Genomic DNA, 20,381 nt, shown 5'->3' on the forward strand with positions numbered 1-20,381 from the left:
CCCGCCCAGCCAATGGGCTGGCGCGGCGGCCCGGTTTGAACGGCGGGAGCGGTGCGAGCGGTGTCGGTTGGTCGGAGCCGCTGTCATGGCGCTCGTTTCGCCGCAGGACTTGGAGGCGCTGAAATACGCCGAGCTCCAGCGCATCGCTAAGGCCGCCGGGCTGAGGGCCAACCTTCGGGTGAGGCGGGGGCGGCTGCGAGGGAGCGTTGCCCACGAAACTCCGGTTTCGGGGGTGCCCTGTACTCGGCTGTGAGCCGAGGGAAGGCGTCCCCAGCCGCCCGCGGCTGGAGCGGCACTGGTCCGCGCTGGGGCGCCCGGGGCTGTGCTGCCGTCCGGGATGCGGGCAGTCCCTCCGGGAGGGGGAGAGCGGGGGTCCGGTGTCCCCCGGGCATCGAGAAGGAGGGGCTGCTTCTCCTCTACCCCTCGATGGCTCGGCTGTACCCCCACGCCAGTGTCTCCGCGCTGTTTGCTCCCAGTGGGGATAGCTGTGGTTGTTAGTTTGGCTTGGGCTTTTGTCGGTTTGTTGTTTTTGTTTTGTTTTGTTTTGTTTTTTACTACTGGGAGTGGGAGGAGCAGTGAGAATACAGTACCCTAAGGGAGGAGAGGGCTCGTTTGGCGGTCGCGGCTAGGGGCGTGCCTGAGAGACACGGCCGGGCTCTCCGGGCAGGCGCTGCCGGCAATGGCAGGAGTCATAACGCCTTAAAAGGGATCCACGGCTTGGGTGGACAAGGCAGCTCCCTGTCCTCGCAGGACTAAGAGTTGTTTTGGGGTATTTTGATTGTTTTTATCTTGACCTTTCCACTTAGGTGTTTAAGAGTCTTTCATAGGCTGAATTATCAATGGCGTGTTTTCGCTGTTATTTTATTGCTATTACCGCTGAATGTATGGGAGGGGTGAAAAGAGTTCTTTGCACGTAGCACGGGCAAGGCAGATGCATTTGCAGAAATCTGATGCAATTTTAATTTAAGTCCAGCTGCACCGTGGGGCTTAAAACGGTTTGTCTCATTCCTTGAACAATTAACGTCCCGGAAAACAGACAGATCAGGAGAAACCTAGTTAGTGAAATTTGCCTTTGTGCCTCTGTGGAGAATATGCTGCATATTTATTTATCTGCTGCATATTTATTTAGGCACTTACTCTAATTGACTCACTCGAATGACATCCTAGGTATGCCTTATTCTGTTGGATTGAAGAGATGCTCTGCTTGTTTGTTGGATCAGTTTATAGGATGTGGGTTGGGCTTATGCAGTTCGTCAATGACTTGATGGGCTGTTTGGTTCACGTGTTGTTTTGATTTCTCTTCAGGCAGACAAATTGTTGGGGTTGTTGAAGCAACACTTTGAAAGGACAAAAGAAGGAAGTGAAAATACGGTAACAGATAATAAATCAGCCATTGCTTTTAAGAAATGTAAACCTGAATTTGTAACCCATAGGGCAGGGCATGTGCTGAAGGGTGGTTTTGACCACGATGGGAACTGTAATAGAAATACTTTTTTCTTCTTAGTGCCCTTAGCTTAAAGTACTTACATACTGACAGAAATAGATATGCTGATGTTAGTTTTGAAGTGGCTTCTATGACTGAAAGCTGATTTCCTTTCAGCTGCCAAAATTAACAATGTATTTTCCAGCATTAATACAAAACTATTCTCTGTGAACAATAACATTTAATTTCTACTGAAATAAAAAATAATCTTAATTCTTGCTTGTTTGGCTCCAGACACTATTCAGTGCCAAGTATAAAAATATTTTATTCATTTTGCATGCCTAAATGAAGGGGACTTGATACTAATTCAAAAGTGTTTTGCATCTACTACAATTTATTTCCACTATAATGAAAGCAATACAGTTGTGCTATTTCCTTTATTTGCCTCTTAATGTATTGTTTTCTTAACTTTTTTTTGGAGTTTTCTGTAAGCTGAATTATTTTGTTGAGTGTGGCAATGTTTTTGATATTTTTAATTGAAGTAATTTGTTCTCTGCTTTTTCTAAAGTACATCTCCCTTTAAGTGCAAAAGTCTTCTTTAAAGGTTTGAGGGACTGGTGTAAACCTTGTCGGCTTTTTTAAAATTTTCACTAGCAGGAAAGGAGCCCCGTATTTATTGATGAAGAGTATTCCACAAATGTGAGAGGGTCAGGGCATCATGCAAGTTAGGTTTCAAATATAAAATATTAGGCTTTTATAATATTAATGAAATGAAATATGATAAACTAATCATAGGAATTGTATTTAAAGTCTTCAAACAATAGGCTTTGATGCTTAGGGGATATTGCTAGACAGTGCCAGTTTCTTGATTACCATACTGCTCCATGACATGCTACTGTTTATCTTCTGTGTAAAATACTTTTTTCAATAATAAAATTGAAACTTTCTCTGGAGTATTTAATTTATATTTGTGTCAGATATCTTTCAGTTATAATTTTTTTCTGCTACAGAGTCTTGTAAAGAGTGCATCTGCTTCCATTAAATTGGATGAACTGAGCAATCAGGAGGAAATTATGTCTGATTCAGTGTGTTTTGTTACAAAAAGATGTGGTAAAGATAAGAAAATCACCAGAAAAAAGAGGAACTCCCATGAGGAAACGAATACTGCTGAAGAAAACTCAATGCTTTCTGATGAGACTCAGGTGATTTGTATTGCATGCTTTTGTGTGCTGGTTGTCCTTCCTTCCTCTCAGCATAATTTAAGCACACTTGATTTCTTTTCAATCACCATTTATAGATGGCATATGTTTATATATGTGTGTTTGTGTGTGTATAAACATGTATAAAAATTCATATGCAAGTATTCTGATTTTTTGTAGCACTGAGTTTTGTCTACCTATGCACTGTGCCATAATAAACATACATTACTTGCTAGTCATTGCTTCAAGAAAATAAATTCCTCTAAGAAATATACAATTGCAAACACTTTATCTGAACAAAGGACTGCTTTCACTAGTTGATTGTAGTATTCTGAATCTAAGGGTAGTTTCAGAATTTATCTATAATAAGGCTGTTCTTGCTTTTTTGATACAGGAAAAGTATCAGAAATTGCACAGTTGCCTAGACCTCATAATTTTTTTGTTGTGATAGTTGTTTGACTGAGGGAAAGAAAGTTTCAAGGTGAGATGGAGGTAGATTTTTTTTTTCTTGAGTTACAAGGAGTAGGTAAACTTAAGAACTATCTGAAAGACTTTTACTGAGGTAGAGGAGGGAAATGAGAAAATGAGGAAGTGTTAGTCTTTTAGTGTTAGAGAATTGTACAGTATAAAAATACAACAGTAAAAAGTAACATCCCCAGTGAATTTATTTTTACTTGCAAATAATTAACTTCTATCAATACAGGCAATTTTGCACTAAAATGTGAGCGCTGTGCAGGTCAAAGCTCTCTAGCGTATCTAATTTTGTGAAGTGACAGGGTAAGTTTCACAGGTTAATTCAGTTTGGACTTCACAAAACCTCTTTATCAATTTCCCAGTGAAAGCACTCAGCTGTGAGCTTAGAGCACAGTGCTTTAGGCTTTATCCAATCTGATATTGAAAACCCTTGAGGATGAAGGCTGTGCACCTCTCAGGGCAATTGCTTCCACTGACTCACTGTTCTCAGAACAACAGCCCTTCTTTATGTCCAGTTGGAACAAACTGGTTAAACCAAGTATGTTGAAATTGCAGGTGCATTCTGGAATGAAAGAAAATGAAGCGCCTCAGGATGAGCGCAAAAAGGGACAGAAGGTATTACAAAACGAAACCCAAATAATTGAAGAGAGAGCTATTGAGAATCCAGGGATGGGTACTGGACAGAAGAAACAAACAGAGAAGACTTCTACTAAAGGCAAGGGAGAACAATGTAAGTAGAAAATTGGATAAAAGTAACTTTAATTTGTGCTACTTAGAATAACCAAAAGATAATTTTATTGTCTTCAAAGATTTCTGTGGCATGTCTGTTATCAGTACCTTGTTTTGGGAATACCAGAAGAAAATTGGTCTGGTTTGAGTTTGTGTTACTTGTTTACTGTATTGTAACAGAAATTCCCAAATTCTGCAGTAGAAATTTTGCTGGCTTTGACTTCAGAACTTTTTTCTTTTTTAGTGACAGAGTTCTCAGATATCTGAGTGTATTTGAGTTTCACGTTTCCAAAAGGTTCAGTGTTTTTTTGGAATACTCTTGAGGTGTTATTTGGCTTGTAAGAGGTGGCAAGAAAGGGAGGACTTGCTTCATCATGCTTCATTTATCTTTTTCTGGTGAACAGCTTTAACTTTTCTTTTCCAGGAGTAAAATTAGCAGAAAAGAACTCAGAATCCTTTATCATTTGTTTGAACTACCCAAGAGTATCTGAATGTATCCCACTAGATCACTTTTTCATCTGGTGGTATTTTTAGTCCTTCAAACACGATGCCCCTGAAAATACAAATTAATTTATCCCCCACTGCTTTGTGTATTCAGCTGGCAAGAAGAAATGAGTTTGTCCACCCAATCTGATAATTTCTTGATATTGGGGGGGTCTGTCAAGTAAGATACACACCTGCATTTGCTCTGTTAGGCTCAGTGTATGTATGTAGTCTGTAAGTTTATTATGGATATTCTTGTTGTTCCATAGAATTTACAAAGACACTCTTATGGGAGACCGCCAGTAATTTTGAACTAACTCAAAAATGTGGGTTTTTCCATGAAGGTTGGTTTTAAAAACAAAAGCAATAGGGTATGTGAGGATTGCTTGGGTTGAGGCAGCACTCATCCTGACTGTACAGTGTTCATCTCTTCCTATAGCTGTAGTAACAAGTGTCTACATTGAATATTTACAAATTGATTTTTCAACAGTTATTTTTAACTGCACACCAGTATTTGTTTCCAATGACCAGAAATGCAAATATTTGCTGCTGATATGCAAATGCTGAACTTGATGTAAAGTGTTTACCTGATTTTTTTCTTAAGAAAATTGATTGTTAAAATGTGGGCATGAGCTTATTGCTATACCTGAGAGCAGAGAGGACAAAAATAACTTGGATTCTGTATGTAAATAAGGCAGTGGCAAAAGGTATTCCTTCTTTAGTATTAACATTTAAAAAAACACAGATCAAGGCCTGTGAGTTTAAAGTTTTTGTTTGCTATAAGCACAGTTCTCTTACAAACTTTCACTGAAAAATATTTTACTGTCATAAGATACTAACCTAATAGGACTTTAGGATTCATGCTGGGTTTGTGGTTTGTCAAGATATATTATTTCTGAAAACAAATTAAAACACTTCTGAGAGACTTAGAACTTGCCTATTCCAGCTGGTTTTATTTCTCAAAACCTAAACCCACTTTGAGATGATAAAGTGTATTTTGAAACAAACATTGGAACAATTGATTACTTTAAATCCCCTCCCAGGAGTTGTAATGATTTTATCTAATTTAATTGTACCAGGTAATGCTCGTCCTGCAAGAGGGAAGATCCCTTTACGTGAAGGCCGTGCATCTAAGTCTGCGAGAACAGGAACGACAGCTACCACACCAAGTAAGGCAACTTACCGTCTTTAGAAAGTAATGTGCTGTAAAGGAGGACTTGACTTAGCTTTTTACAACTCAAATTTCTATTCCTGCTCAAATAAAAGAATATCCTCTCTTTAAAATGCAAGCAAACAAAAAAAAATTCCCAACTGTTATGTTTCAAGGTGCATATTCCAGCTTGTAAATTCATAGTAGGAAATGACTGGCATGTATGTTAAAAACTGGTTTATCCAACATTTTAGTGATTTTTCGATACAGCATTTGCATTAATGATTTTCAAAGAACAGGAACATATACATGCTATTACTCCCGCTTGTTTAGTTTTCACTTTATAAATACTATGGTTGTGCTGTACTACGATTCATTAGCTCATGCACATCACTTCTTAAAATGTGTTAAATCATCTCAGATGTAGAGGTATTTATTGTTTTCTTTAACTGCAGAATTTGGGGGTTGGGTTAGATGATCTTTAAAGGCCCCTTCCAACCCAAACCATGCTTCTATGATCCTCCAGATTATCAAGTAACTGGCCATGTAGCTGGTGAAGTGGATTCTTTTGGTCCTGTTTGGTCAGCTGTGTCTACAGCCTTTAATTAGTGATGTGTTGACTTCTTTGAGTACATACCAAGAGGTGTCACAGAATCCTCCTATTAAGTGCTAAACTTCCTTAGAACCATATCTGATCTGTGAATCTTCTTATATTGGCAATTTCTTAGACTTTAAAAAGTTGCACGAGGCTCAGTTCAAGAAAATGGAATCTATTGCTGACTACATTGAGAGGAAAAAAAAACTGAATGAAAATTGCAGCGCAGTCAAGGTAAGAGATAACACAGGAAGATACCGCTTGTTGGCATATTCATTTATTTCCAGGGCCTTTCTGTAAAAGTATTACCAGGTCTCTTTAGATCAGTAAGTAGCTAGTCATGTGAACATGCAGTGGAATGTCATAGCCAATGAAATTTAACTGTAATCCTACATAATTAGTTATATATAGTTATTTGTATATAACTTATAGAACTGTTAACTGTACTGTTAACAGTGTACAGCTGTAGAAATCAACAACTAACTTGTCATTTTTGAATAAAAATAATTGTCATAATTACTTGTGTGAAAGATCTCCTGGAACTTTTGTTCTCAACTGCTTGAATTGCTGCAAATTTTAACCAAGGGGATAGCTTATTTTTCAAAGAGCAGGATTTAAATATTAAATTTCTTTTGTGCCTGAACTATCATCCCATGGCTGCATACGATTCTCCTTAAAAATACATGCAATATGTGTTGTTCTCAGTTCTTGTATTTCACCCTCACATGGGTGAAAGCTGCTAACAGGCCTCTCACAAAGTGCAGTAGAGCCTAAAAAAGAGCCAGTAATATATCAATGAGTATATAAATGCATATGTTAATGGCCATAGAATCATTCAAGTCAGTTACTCCAGCACTGCCAGGTCCATATCAAACAGTAACAATGAATGAAACTCCTTAAGGTGAGGTTGATTTTTGTTATGACATATATTGTATCAATGTATACTTCAGACAAATTACTATTGGCAGGTGCTGACCAGAAAATCAAATTCCTTACAAGCATCAGATAAAGACACTCCATATTCTAAGGTATGTGTTACCAGGCCAATTTAATAATAATAAAAATACTTACATTTAAAATATGCTTATAAAGAGGGGAAAAAAGGGAGAAAAATGAAGAGGCCACATGCTTCTGATTCACTGTGTATTTTCCCTTCCTCTTGGCTGCTTTAGAGACAGATTTTCAGCAGAGTCTGGTAACTCAGAATTTGGTTTTTCCTAGAAACAAGCCAGTGGCAAAAGATTTTTATTCAGCCCAAATCCAGAAAGAGGCAGATTCTCCAACAGCTGCACTCCCAGTAACCTCCGGCGCTCACCACGCAATTCTCTGAATGCTGCTAATCTGAGTATTTTATCCCAGAAATCTTCATTTCATCATTCTGTGCTTTCAACATCCAAAATGAATGTCAGGTAAAAAGAACAAACCAAAGCTACCAGCAAGCTATTTGATAAGATACACATGAAATAATCAACACTGACTGTGATTTTACTACATTATTTCTCTTCCAAACATGAACTGTGCAAAACTAGTTCTGATTACTAACTTTCAGCCTGGCTTTTTGGGTTAAGTCTCACTGTGCTGTTACTGTCTTCATTCTTCATTTTTATGTCTGTTAGAAGAATCTCAAATCCTGGGTTTCATTTTGCTAAAGCCAAATGATGCAAAATTAAGCAAATTATTTTTCCTCTGTTAGATTTTCTATTTTGCCAGGCAACCTAATAGTTTCTGTTTATCTGAATTAATTTATATGTAATTTTTTAAATCAGAACTCTCTTCAGTTTTCTAGGTGATTTTTAGGTATACTTTATTCCTTTTGTCCTCTACTTCCCCTCCCCTTCAGTGTTACAGCAGGGGTCCTCTTGTGGTTGACTACTACAAGCAGACTGTTTCTAGTAGACTAGAACCAAGCTGACACCAGAAGTCATGAGGAATTGCTAAATGAATGAACTGGTACTCAGTGCTATTATACCTCCTCTCATTTCCTTTTAGAACACCATGTGTTTGTCATCATTCCTCCACAGTAATCTAATTCTCTGTTAGTGTTAATACTTCATGAACTTCTGTTATCAGTATGTTTTATTTGCCTCTTAATGATTTTCCTAAAGCCTTGATCAAGAAACGTTTTAAAAGAAGGAATTGAAAGGACAGTCCTTATGGTACTCCATTGGTAAATGCCCTTTCACTTGGATTTCTAGTGAAAGCCTTTATTTTTACCATTTCTTTGTTGATTTCTAACTATTATACTAATGTTGACTTCAATGAGTTTCCTAAGCTTTCCATAGTGACTGAAGTTCTGATTAGACATTCTCCCTTTGCTAACAATACACTGTTGTTTGCAGGCCTTGGTTGTGTTACTTTCCCTGATGACCTTCACTTTTGAACTTTTGCATGCCAAGATCATAGCTGCTGGGGCTTTTTTTTTTTTTTTTTTGTCCCTGCCTAAAGTGTGTGTGGGATTGTTGTTTTTAAGTTAGAAAATGCAGCTTCTCATGTTGGTGTCTGATAATATATAATTATGTGACTTTAGAATGCAGGTCTTGTGCTGTTCAAAGGTCAAAATCAAGTGTACAAACTTAGTGGCTTTGGTTTTACTTTAAATGTCCTCTTTTTGATACAAATAGGTAACAGATGTAAAAAATGCACTGCCTCTAGTGTCCTCTTGGATGAGCTTGGATGTCTTCACTGCAGCCCTAACTGATTCTTAGCAATACATGAACCAAAACATTACTTTCTGAGTTTGCTTCTGAAATTCCATTCATCATTGTAGTGGACCTTGCAAGCTGTACTTCATCATAAACTTGCTTGCCCTGAAAAGAAGATTTTGAATTTTATGCCTGTACACATACATAAGTAATCATAGGTATTCATTAAAAATGTGTATATACACATATACATATGGAATGTGTGTATCTTGGTATGCAGGTAACTTACGTGTTTCAAAACTCTTAGCTTCTTCCTCTTGTAGGTCTTTGAGGTCTAGCATTCTGTTAGTTATCTTTCAGTTTTTCTCAATTTGAATTTTAAAATAACGAAACATGCAATGCTTTACTACAGAATCCAGATCTAAAGTACCTCATTTGTGTTGGTGATTATATATCTAGCTTATTGCATCCAAATATATTTGCTTTTCAAAATAACAAAAGTCAGGTTTTTTTGTAATTTCTAATATTACTTACTGCTGTTGACACTGGCTTGAAACTTGAAGCATTATACCAGCAAGGTATTTTAGTAGTTTTCATATGTATTGTGAACATCTTTCACACAGTAAATCTTTCTACCTGTAATAAAAGTAGAATGCAGAACCTTCTATATTCTGGCATGTTGCTTACATTCCTTGTAGGTGACTAAATTTGTCTTCATATTTCTAAAATCTTTCAGGTTCTCAGAAGCCACAAAAGATAATGAGCACAAACGCTCTCTTACCAAGACTCCATCTAGAATGTCTCCATACATGGAGATCTGCACACCTGACACTCAAAAGAGCTGCAAACTAATGAGTCAGAAGAACAGTAAGGGAAATGCAAGAAATAATGATCTGACTGCATCAAAGGGTAAAGTGGACAGTGAATATTTGGCTCTTTCAGATGAAGACTTATCTTACTGAATTATTATACAAGTTTGTAACAATTGAACATCACCTAGACCCAGGTTTTAATTTAATTCTCTGACTGGTTCTTCAGAAACTTCAGTAGTTTCTTTATTTCATTTGTTTTCCAGTGGTCTGACTAAATTGTTTAGGTGCCATGACTTAAACATGTACCTAGCTACCTACAGAAAAGAGGGAGACTACACAGCAAAAGATTCATATAGCAGATACAGGGTCAGCCCGTCAGCACAGAGAGGAATTCCTGACACTTTCTCATTCTCCTTGTGGGGTTAGCATGCATCAGAGTGCTAGCTGTGCTTTGGGACAACCTATCAGCCCCCTGACAACTCAGGACTAAAATTAAGAAAAATCAGAAGTCTTCTGATTACTAACAATCTCTGTAGCAGCAGAGCTCTGCTATTCAGCCATTGACACCCTTAGCATCACAGGGACACTTGGACATGTCAAGAACCCAGGACTTCCTGGTTTGCTGTAAAATAATACTGATGTTTTTAAGGGGCAAGCAAAGTTCCATGCTGGTCTGAAGCTGGCCTGTTCCAAAGACTGCTTCTTTGTTTAATGTGAAAAACCACTTGGTTCCAAATAGGCATAGAAGAAACACAATTTGCCTTGAAGGACTAGAAAAACACATGGAATTGTATGTGCTCTTCTATAGTATAATCATAGCTGAAGGGCCAAGTACTCTACAACTCTTGCCCTCCCTATTTCAAGTGAGCTGTGTTTCTGCAATTCTATGTTTAGATGTAGCAGCAGGGGCATTTAATGGCTCTTTGCTCTTGGTAACTGTAGTGCAGTCTTCACAGGCTCTTTCCAACTTTCTGTGTACATTGATGCTCTTGCTACTCTAATTATGGTACCTTGATGCCTTTTGTAGTTCTCACCCCCTTCAAGTTTGGAGTTCAACCTGCAGAACCCACAAGTGCGAAGAAGACATTTGATCTCAAAGCAAGTCTCTCTCGGCCACTTCGGTATCAGCCACACAAAGGTACCCGTGACTGTGTGCACTCTGTGTTGGTCACACCCCTTACACTCAGCTGTTCCTCCTACAGGGGTGCATTGATACCAGACAGTGAGGGCAAAGTCCCTTTTTCTGTCCCTTTTTCTTTCTCTCTAGGTTTCCACACAGTCTGATGTTAAATTTCTTCATAATATATGCTTTAAGAGCCTCCCTACTGATGATTAGGATTTTATCACCAAAAGTACACAAGTACAAGAATAAATATGCTTGTATTCCACTGAATAGATGTATGTACAGGAAATATGAAATATTCCTTACAGAATGTTTTTTTTTTTTAATCTCGTTTGAGAAGCTGAACTTTGCATGGTGAGTGTTACTTCTAAGTACAGTCACCTGTTACTACTTACAGAAGAACTGCTTGTAGGGAACAGGCTGGTGAAACTGATAGTACAGCCTAAAGAGACATTTCATCTTCAAGACAACCAGCAAAAAACAGGCTAGCTAGGATAAATTCATGATAAGAAGTTGAGCACACAATTACTGAACTATTAATCTAGTCTCTTTTTGCTCCTAATTTGTAGGACGACTAAAACCATGGGGAGAATTTAAAGAAAATGCTGTTCTCAGTAGGTCTGGTGGTAGCAGTATCTGTTCACATAAGAAAGATTACAAACAGCCACATCTTCAGACAAGGTTAGTACACAACTCGTCTTATTATTTTAAGTAACATTATTCATAAAATGATTCATTCTTCTTACTAGGATTTAAATGTATTTAGAAAAGAATACTTTTGTATTAAAGCCATTTTCCCTCCCAATGACTGTTCAATTTCAGGAAGGCAAACCAAAAAAGGCTCTTCTGAATTTGTTAGAATTTTTTTCCATGAAAGGTAACAGTTCCAGAGTTCAGAGGTTTACCTTCCTCTTGGAAGAAGCTGTCAGTATTGACAAGCTGTTACCTTGACTGCTAGACCTGTATGTTTGAGAGAAGTATTTGCCTTAATGTTTGGGTTCAGTCCATAATGGTACTGTTATCTCTGCCTGTGACAAAGGGACTGATTAAACTTGTGTTAAGCTGTGGTCAGCCTCAGATTCCTTTGTCTGCTTGTGTCTCTACCTCTAATGAAACTTGACATGGTCTCTTTTTTTCCCCTCCAGGGAAGAAAGGCGTGAGACACTTGAGCAAGACAGAAAAAAGAAAAGAGCTCACACTCTTGGAAAGCGTAGAGGCCTACCTGCGTGTTAGGATGAATAAGAAGGATCCAAGACATCACTGTAAATATTATTCCTCTCGTGTAAAGGCTTGTGCTGTCTGTGTATGGTTCATGTTGCTATTAGCTAGTGGAATCCAGAGAGCAATTAATGAGACCTTGTGATGTGCCCTGAGCATAATGCTTCTGTGATCAATTTCTCCACTGAGATGAGATTTCTAAGCTTTCAGGGGCTTAGAACTCACTTGTTGCTCCATAGTAGTTTCATTTAACTAACTTACTTGACTAAAAGATGTTAAAGAAGAAAATATAAGTAGAAGAAAAATGCTCAAGAAGCCTCCTTGCAACTTAGGGTAGACTTGCGCATCAGGATGCACTTGTTGCATGCTAGAATGCAGGCTTTGGATAGCAAGCTTCAAAATGTTCCAGTGTTCCAAATGGCCAGAGTTGGAAGTACCTGCTTGCCTGTTCTCCAGATCAATCCTTAAATTCTCTAAGTTACAGCAATTATTCAGCATTTCTAATTGCATCCTTAAGAAATAGGATTTCAAAGAGAAGAAGAAAAAATGTAAACTCTCTGGAAAACTAATGCAGACCATAATTGTAAACTTAATTTTCTAAAAAAACTCTGCTTTTCATCTCTAAGATGCTTAAAAGAGGTTATAATAGTGTTGAGACACATTCAATAGCTTGGTTTTAAAAGCAATTGTTATTTTGACATTAAAATACATAGAAAAGTTGTCTGGATTTGTTAGGGATAGAACTAGAAAAGCAATTTAGCAGTTGTAATCTCAGCTGTAAAGGCATTTTTTTTTAATAAACTTAATGGGGGAAATATTTTGTATATGTCCTGTTTACCAGTGGCCTTATTTAATACACTACACCTAACTGCTTCCTCACTGGAGTACTCTTTTTGTTCACACTTGTATTTACTGCTGTGGTTTCCTGCGCCAAGTTTTCCTCACCAGCTCACCTGCCTCCCACTCCATGTAAGATATTTGCTCTGGTATCTTTAGAAACGTAACTCTCATCCTTCTACAATTAAGCTGTTGAATTCTGTGCAAAAGCAAAATGATAGTACAAGATCCTATTTCAGCTTCCCTTCACTGTGGTCTTTTCCATATAAAATAAAGGTACACTTAATTTTTCTAAAGTATACTTAAACAAGGTCACTGTGGAGGAGGTTGGTGCTTTGATTACTTAAATTTATTGAACTGGGTTTCTCTTCAAAAGGGAGTTAGTAAGGTTGTGTGCCACCAGTTGAGGCTGTTGAATTCTTGCAACACAACTGAGCTAGGCTGACTGCACACAGCAAAAGTGAGATCTGCTGTGCCCTGCAAAGATGCTAAGTAAGCCAAGCTGTGCCTCCTCAGGGAGTAGAGCTGGGGCTTTCCCTCCCAGCCCTTCTTTGGAGCATTACTTATTTCTGACAACCTTGGCTCTGGAACATTGTAGGACTATCCTCAACAGCTCTAAAGGAAAAGGACACTAGCCCAACTTAGACTGGAGTATTCTTGTCATATGTTTCGTAGGCAAACTCTTCTCTATGAGCTCTGTCATTTAGCAGACCAATAAAATCGATCTCCAGCTGAAATGGACCATCTACTTTATCTCCAATGGTGAATCCAAGGGTTCGAACCTAATTAAAAGACAGAGGGTAAAATGGTATTTATAACATTGCAATCAAACTCAGTTCTATTTCCCACTTCTGTATTTTAACACACCATTCAGCCATCTTTAAAATGCAGCAGCATTTTTTAAGGCATGAACTCTTCACTACCTTGTTTTCAATACAAACCCCAGTGGAAATGACTCCACATTTGCCTTTCTACCACTGTGTTAATAAACCCTTGATTTAAAATGGCCCAAGTCTAAAGCAACAGTTACTTTTATCTTTAATTGTTTGTATGGCCACTTTCATCACAAATGGGTTTCTAAACACATTTTCATAAAATCACAATTCTTTCATGAGTAGGAAAAACAAAGCTATAGTTAAGGGTGGAAGGAATCATTCTAGATAAAGTGAAATACAATCTACTCTGTGAAAACAGACATTTTAGAACTTAATTTTAAGCTGGCATAAAATTTAATTACTGAATTTAATAGCAAGACAAGGTTCTTAGCCACAGTTTTCCAATTAGAATAACATTCTTAACTATAAGAACAAATCTGTGTGTCTCAGTCGTGCCTTCTAATTAGCCTGTGGCTTGCAGGAATGTTCCCTCAGCTCTCACATGTTACAGGCCACCTCCATCATTAACAGCACACTTGAGTCACCAACACAGGCTCCCTCATGAGCTGAGCTGCCCCAAAGCCCTGCTGGAAGTGCAGGTCTGAGCAGTGCCCATGATTTTAAGGACTGCTCTAAGTTCAGGAAAATATTGCCTGGGATATGTTAGGTGAATAAATGTGGACTGACTCTAAATATACATTGCAAATATATGATAAATAAATAACAAAGCTAGATCAATGCACTGACACTCCTCTGCATCATTGTAAAGCTTTCAATGCTATTCCTTCCGCAGCAGCAAGTTCTACAAGCAGCCCCTTGGCTTTTGGAGCCCAGAGTTTTTAAAGCCCCTTTTTTCCAAATCGCATTCTTACAGATAATCTATGGAAGTTACCTAAACTCTCTGCTCTGGAGAATCTATTCCTTTGCAAGCCCGAGATACGTTGAATGTTTCCTGCCTTTTTATTCCTATTTAACAATTATCTTCTGCCTTTCCAGGTTCCTAGGAAAACATACATTAGTACTACAAGGGCTATTCATATAGCAGTTGGACTTGATGGTCCCTGTGGGTCCCTTCCAACTCCAGATATTCTGTGTGTGACCAAGACATTTTATTAAGATTTCTTGAACTACCTTCACACTGCTTCCCTGATTTTCGGGTTTCTTTAAAATGTTTGTAAAATTTCACTGCAAGTGCGTAATTTTTACTATCAAATGCTACACATAAAATGATCAAGTACTGACTTGTCCCGTTAACTCTTAGTAAGTATTTTTAAATATCCCCTATACAACTTTATGTTTTCATTTACCACACATGAGAATAAGTACCTTATAACATGAAGAGGCCCTTCCATTACAAATTCACAAACATTAGAGAATTTGTAAATTATCTATATCAGGCCAATATCATCTTGAAGGAAATTCTGAATTTCTTACAGAGCAGTTGTGTGTTCCTTATACTGCTTTTTCAAATGAAATTTCAAACAAAGCCTACAGAAAACTTGCCTTGTCTAACCAGACAGGATGCTGGTTATCCTGGACTCTTCCCCGGCTGGAGAAAAAGAATTTGGAGAATGGAATCTGACACAAACAAAACAAAACAAAATCAGACTTTAGTGTCACCGGTATATAAAATAGAAACTTTAGGGAAAGAAAGTAACACGTTAGTAAAGTAACACTCTGCTATATCCCGTACTAGCATTAGCTGGGTACATAAAACTGGCACAAAGAAATGGGTCCCATCAACCCTTTCAGTTGGCCCCTCACAGCCAGCTGCAGGCCCCCCTGTCCTGCGGTGGCTGCAGCTGTCACACAGGAGCATTACCCTGTCAGGATACAATGGAAGGCTGCACCACATAGGGTGGCTGTTTACATCAGGATCATCTTCCAGTAACATGAAAACATAAAGCACAAATTACTGCCAAGTTTAGCATGGGTGCATACTGACAGCTCGTCTGTACCCAGGCTGTGGATTTCACAGTGCAAACTTTGTACTCAGACATCAGTACCTCTAGCACAGCACTTCAGGATAATGTAAAAATTTATTTGAAAGAAGTGGGAACGAGAAAGCAGGGCTGGCTGGGGGCTGGTGAGAGGAAAACATTGAAGCCAGCAATGACACTCCAACTTCCATCCTCCTGGCTTCTCATCTGTGAAACAGCAGGCACAGTTCCCACATGATTGGACAATGTTATCATGGAGCACTCAACACCAACGCATAAGGATGTGCAAACTTCCCTATCGTTGTCATCAGACAATTACAAAAGGTCCCAAAGTTGCACCAGAAAAGAGCTGCAACTCACACTTCTTAAAAATACTCTGTGTCACAGAGTCAAGGGTCACAAATGACAAACCCCCAACTCTTGAGTTTGACTGACTCCAGAGAGGGTGTGAGTTACGCAAATCCTGTTGCATGGAACAAATCCTATATCAGCCTACACCCATTTGTATTACAGATAAAATTGGTATCACAGAGAATATTCCAGGCAACACTTGCTAAGTTTCAATGGCTGTATCTATGCTATTATTCCAGTAAGAGCCAACAGTAGGCATTCAGAAGAACATTTGGTGGACTAATTTTTCAACACATTTGACATAGTGTACCCTCCCCCAGTCCAGTTTTGGGAACTCCCAAGCCAAAGGCACGTGTCTGTGGTATAATGAAAACGTCGAGTGGACAGCAACAGAAACAAACTGTGAATGTTGGAAGAATTCTCCTTCCCATGTTTTGGCCAGGACCTCAAGACATTCTCATTAGTGTGAAAGATTCATTATCTCACCTTTATTTCCTCCCAGTAGGGGCCTCCTCGGGTGAACATGAAGTAGCTGTAGAGGTCATCCTTTTGATGAGAGAAGTAAGGGTCTGTATAGATGTTCACCATCCAAGGTCTGCCATCACCACGGACACGTAAATACAGAGTGTTGAAGTTTGACCAGTCATAATACTTCTTCCTGTTAAAAGATCCCTACAAATTATTGATAAATAGAATTATTCCTCCTTAATAAAGGGACACTTTCATTATGAGAAACAGAACATTGTTGCTTTCGTCACTGCCCTTGTTGTTACGTCAGATAGTATTTACTGTAACACAGTGAACTCAGCTACTCTGTCATCACCCTGGCTGCTGAGCTCACTGAGTTTCCTTCAGCACTGTAGTAAAGACCACAAATCGCAATATTGCACTCTGAGGAGTCACACTTCCATTATAAGCCACATTTTTGTAACCATCAGAAATCAGACCTCCTTCCTAGGACTGAATTCCTTACCAGGCAAATACACAAATGCAAGTACACAAAGTGATAGACCTGCACTTATGTAAGTCACTAAGTTTAATATTCTGTGGTCAGTTCTAGATAATTCAGAAGGAAATTGAAGCAGGGAAATAATTTATCCCCTTTGATAACTTCCTGACTGAAGACCAATGAAGACTAAGAGCATTTAACATTTTCCAACTTTTTTTTTTTTTTATTAACTGTGTCAAATAATAAGATTGCAAACATGTCTAATTCTTTATTGCATTTTTTCCAAAGATCTGAAAATTCCTGAGGTTGTCATTTGCATAATGCCATATCCACGAGTCTTCAGAGTGCCATACTGAGGTCACTTGGAGCAATGAGGGCCAGGGTTATTTTTGGCCAGAATTGCCAAGAAGTCAAAATTAGCACCAAAAATTCAGATGCTTCCCCTTTATTTTACAGCACTACTATGGTTACCTATCAGCCTTCATTCTACCAACTCACAGAATAAGTAGATTATGAATATATAAATTATTAATAGATTGATGAAAAGGATATTAATAGATTATGAATATATAAATAAGGCCTGTAGCTTCTTGATTTTATGGTTTTAGCAGTTTTGAGCCTTTCTACTTAAATAAAGATGGACTGATACACTCCACTAGTTTAGAATTAGGAAGTGAAAGTTTGAGTCACATTTGCACAAGTCAGTAGCAGTCCTGAGAATTTAACTCAGACAAGACTCCACTTGTTCCACTCATCTGATCCAGTGTCACCATTTTAATCAGTGTTCATATGTCTCTCATTTACCCATTGATTTTGCTTACTCATATTCTCTGCTCCCCAAGATTCTGGCCCAGAAATGATTTTACCTGAGTACTTGTGCCAACACACAAGCAACAGAACACATTAAATATTCAAGGATTTGATCCAGCATGTGAAAATGTTCCTTTGCTTTTAAAGGTGCTTAGAAATAAGGGGTGAAACAAGCAGTATCCATAATAAGCACACCCATTTCTGGTTCTATTTGCTGAATTCTGAGCTACCGAAGACTTGTGTCTTGCTTTTTCTGATGTACAGCAGAAGACAGACCTTTAAAAAGTACATTTCAAACCACTGCTGTCTGTTCCAGTGAGAAAATGAGTTCATTCACCCTAACCAAGTCTGATGAATAGACCAAGTTAAAGCCCAGAAAAGTCTTACTTATGACACATTCAATTAACTTCAAATTTAGAAAAAAATGTCTATTTTAATCATATCAATTTTGGATATAAAGATTCATTCCAGATCATTTGTAAGGATGCTGCAAACAGGTCTGCACATAAGTAAATGATCAAATAGGTATTATTCCTTTTCTAAGAAAGAAAAACAAAAACCAAGAAAAAATTCAAGTTCCTTCCAAATCAAAGCAGGCATAGCATCAACTACATTTCTGAGAGGAAATGTAGCACTCCTGAAAGTGATCAGCAGTGAAGAGCAGCCACTTGCTGTCACTGGGATTCCACAAACACCCTCAGATTCAGCACAGAAGCTGTGCAAACACAGAGCTGTACTTACCACTGCTGGTTTGGATCTCATACTGCAATATCCACTGTATTTTGTCTCCCCATCACGAGGTACTTCTGTATTGAGGGTTCCATAGAGCAGAGCAGCCTGGTTATTCCTACCCAATTTGATGTAAGCTTTACTTTTCCCTCCGATCTCCACATCAGAGGAAATGACCCATTTATTTAAATCTTCTTGGCTCCTAAACTGCCACAACACTCTTGTTTGTTCCAACACGTGCTGACTTAATTGATGGCCCCCAGGTCCTTGTAAGTAATCTTTGGCTTCCTTCTTCAGCAAGCTTAGCTGAGTCTTTAGGTGATCAATGCTCTTCTTAAAGCTGAAATCAGCATTCTGCCAAGACAGTTTTTTCTTAGGCTCTGCCCCTGGCCTCCTGTAGCTGCTGTACAATTTTGAATTGCTGAGGAGAGGTCCGAGTAAGGAGAGCAAAACTTTGTGCCTGCAGCATCCACCGTGGAAGGAAGCACCATCCAGCAGCACCACAGCCAGAGCCATACTGGTAACCTGAAGAATTCACGTCCAGTAAGGCAGTGAATGGACTGGAAGTTAATTTAACAAAACTAATATGCAGACCTATCTTACTGTAGTTACTGTAGTTGATCTTCACCTTTAATGGAAAAGAGAAAAGGTTACAAAAAATTACATATGAGATGCTTGAGAAACTGTTATAAAAGATATCAGCTAGAAATCCAAGTCACTGGAAAACAAAATAAAAAAACCATCACGAATGACACTTCCTCAGAGATCAAATTTACTTACTGACTTCCATTCCATTACTCTTCTTCCCTTTCACCGTAAATAAATTTAGGTGTTATGAATAACACCAACAAAAACAACCCATGCATGAAAGATGACACCTATACAACTAAAAAGTTTTATTCCCTGCATGAAAATCACAAATTCACAACAGGTGAAGCTGTGTAGCTGCTGCCACACAGACAAAAATGACAACCTCATCTGACACAGTCTGACGAGACTTTTCAAATATGAAGTCCTGCAGCAGCCATACCACATTCTTCTTCCAAGTCATCCTCAATATGCCTGTTTTAGGATTAGAGACATTTGCAGAGAGGCTTCTGGAAAACTCTGCTCAATGCTCTGTACAGAGGGTATTTTCTCTTACTTGTAAAATTAGACAGAGGGCTTTTTGGGTTTGTTTTTTCATACCACAGAACAAAACCAGAAAATGATGTCACATGCATTCAACTTCTCTGAGTTTTAAGAATGGAGCCAGGCACCCCACTCATATCCCCTATATGTCATTCACCTTCCTTTACTCACTGTTAAATTTACTACTGTTGTTCTCACACTCCAATTAAGTTATGTCTAAAACTACACTGAAGAAATTCACATTTTGCTCTAATGCGCACTTCACAAGATCGGAAGCAAGGTCGCTATCAGAAACCCATTGATTTCTTGATGTCTCCTCATTGCTTCACCCGAGTACGAGAAGAGAACGGAGAATTTGAACGCATTCTACTTTAGCCGTGTCTTTGTCCCTCGGCAAGGCTCCAGCAGCCCGCCCGTGCAGCGCCAGCCCGATGCGCGGTCCGGCAGCTGCGACGCCTCGGCCTCGCCGCGGCCCCGCTTGCGTCTCACCGCGGCCTGGGCACCGGGCCCGGACCCCGCCCGCACGACCGAGCCCCGCGGGCAGAGGCGAGGCCGGGACGGGGGCGCGGCGGCCGAACCCCGTCCCCGCAGAGCGGCCGCCTCGCTGCTCCCGCTCCGTGACCGACAGACCCCGGCGTACACACCCCCTCACCTTCCCGCCGCCGCCGCCGGGTACGCCGCGCCCGGGCCGGCCAAGGAACGAGCACCGCGCCGCTCCGGATCCGCCGCCAGGGACGGCGGCCACCGATGTCCCGCCCGCGGCAGCGGCTTTGGCGGGACCCTTGATCTGCTCTGCGGAGCTCCGGGGGCCACAGCCGCGGCCGCGGGGACAACGCGCGGCTCCGTGAGGGGACAGCGGCAGGACGCCCCGCCCGCGCCCCGCCCCGCGCGCCGCGCATGCGCGGTGCCCT

General features: G+C 39.6%; 2 protein-coding genes and 1 long non-coding RNA gene across 6 annotated transcripts; 1 reads left to right on the forward strand and 2 right to left on the reverse strand.

The window, feature by feature from the left end:
• The first annotated feature begins 63 nt into the window (after positions 1-63).
• Positions 64-12,672, forward strand: NUSAP1 (nucleolar and spindle associated protein 1). 2 transcript variants are annotated; one of them, XM_066321223.1, is made up of 12 exons: positions 64-178; positions 1,306-1,371; positions 2,434-2,625; positions 3,652-3,826; positions 5,388-5,477; positions 6,187-6,287; positions 7,022-7,081; positions 7,275-7,462; positions 9,432-9,604; positions 10,535-10,645; positions 11,200-11,311; positions 11,776-12,672. In XM_066321223.1, exons 1-12 carry the CDS (start codon positions 86-88, stop codon positions 11,861-11,863), a joined length of 1,449 nt encoding a protein of 482 aa, XP_066177320.1. In that variant the 5' UTR covers positions 64-85; the 3' UTR covers positions 11,864-12,672. The 2 variants fall into 2 exon arrangements, with proteins under 2 accessions (XP_066177320.1, XP_066177321.1); XM_066321224.1 differs by lacking the exon at positions 7,022-7,081.
• Positions 3,839-5,379, reverse strand: LOC136362564 (uncharacterized). The gene is made up of 2 exons (XR_010743817.1): positions 5,149-5,379; positions 3,839-4,378 (listed from the first exon to the last, which is right to left on the reverse strand). It is a non-coding gene; the product is annotated as an uncharacterized lncRNA (long non-coding RNA).
• On the reverse strand, positions 6,315-20,334 carry NDUFAF1 (NADH:ubiquinone oxidoreductase complex assembly factor 1). 3 transcript variants are annotated; one of them, XM_066321227.1, is made up of 5 exons: positions 20,123-20,334; positions 18,352-18,967; positions 16,338-16,523; positions 7,183-7,270; positions 6,315-6,823 (listed from the first exon to the last, which is right to left on the reverse strand). In XM_066321227.1, the coding sequence occupies exons 2-4, from the start codon at positions 18,853-18,855 to the stop codon at positions 7,190-7,192; spliced, it is 771 nt and encodes a 256-aa protein (XP_066177324.1). In that variant the 5' UTR covers positions 18,856-18,967; positions 20,123-20,334; the 3' UTR covers positions 6,315-6,823; positions 7,183-7,189. The 3 variants fall into 3 exon arrangements, with proteins under 3 accessions (XP_066177324.1, XP_066177322.1, XP_066177323.1); XM_066321225.1 differs by lacking the exons at positions 6,315-6,823; positions 7,183-7,270 and adding exons at positions 13,013-13,467; positions 15,064-15,138; XM_066321226.1 differs by lacking the exons at positions 6,315-6,823; positions 7,183-7,270 and adding an exon at positions 13,013-13,467.
• Positions 20,335-20,381: the final 47 nt, after the last annotated feature.

Source organism: Sylvia atricapilla, chromosome 6, assembly GCF_009819655.1.
Source record: "Sylvia atricapilla isolate bSylAtr1 chromosome 6, bSylAtr1.pri, whole genome shotgun sequence".
In the NCBI taxonomy this organism is placed as follows: domain Eukaryota; kingdom Metazoa; phylum Chordata; class Aves; order Passeriformes; family Sylviidae; genus Sylvia; species Sylvia atricapilla.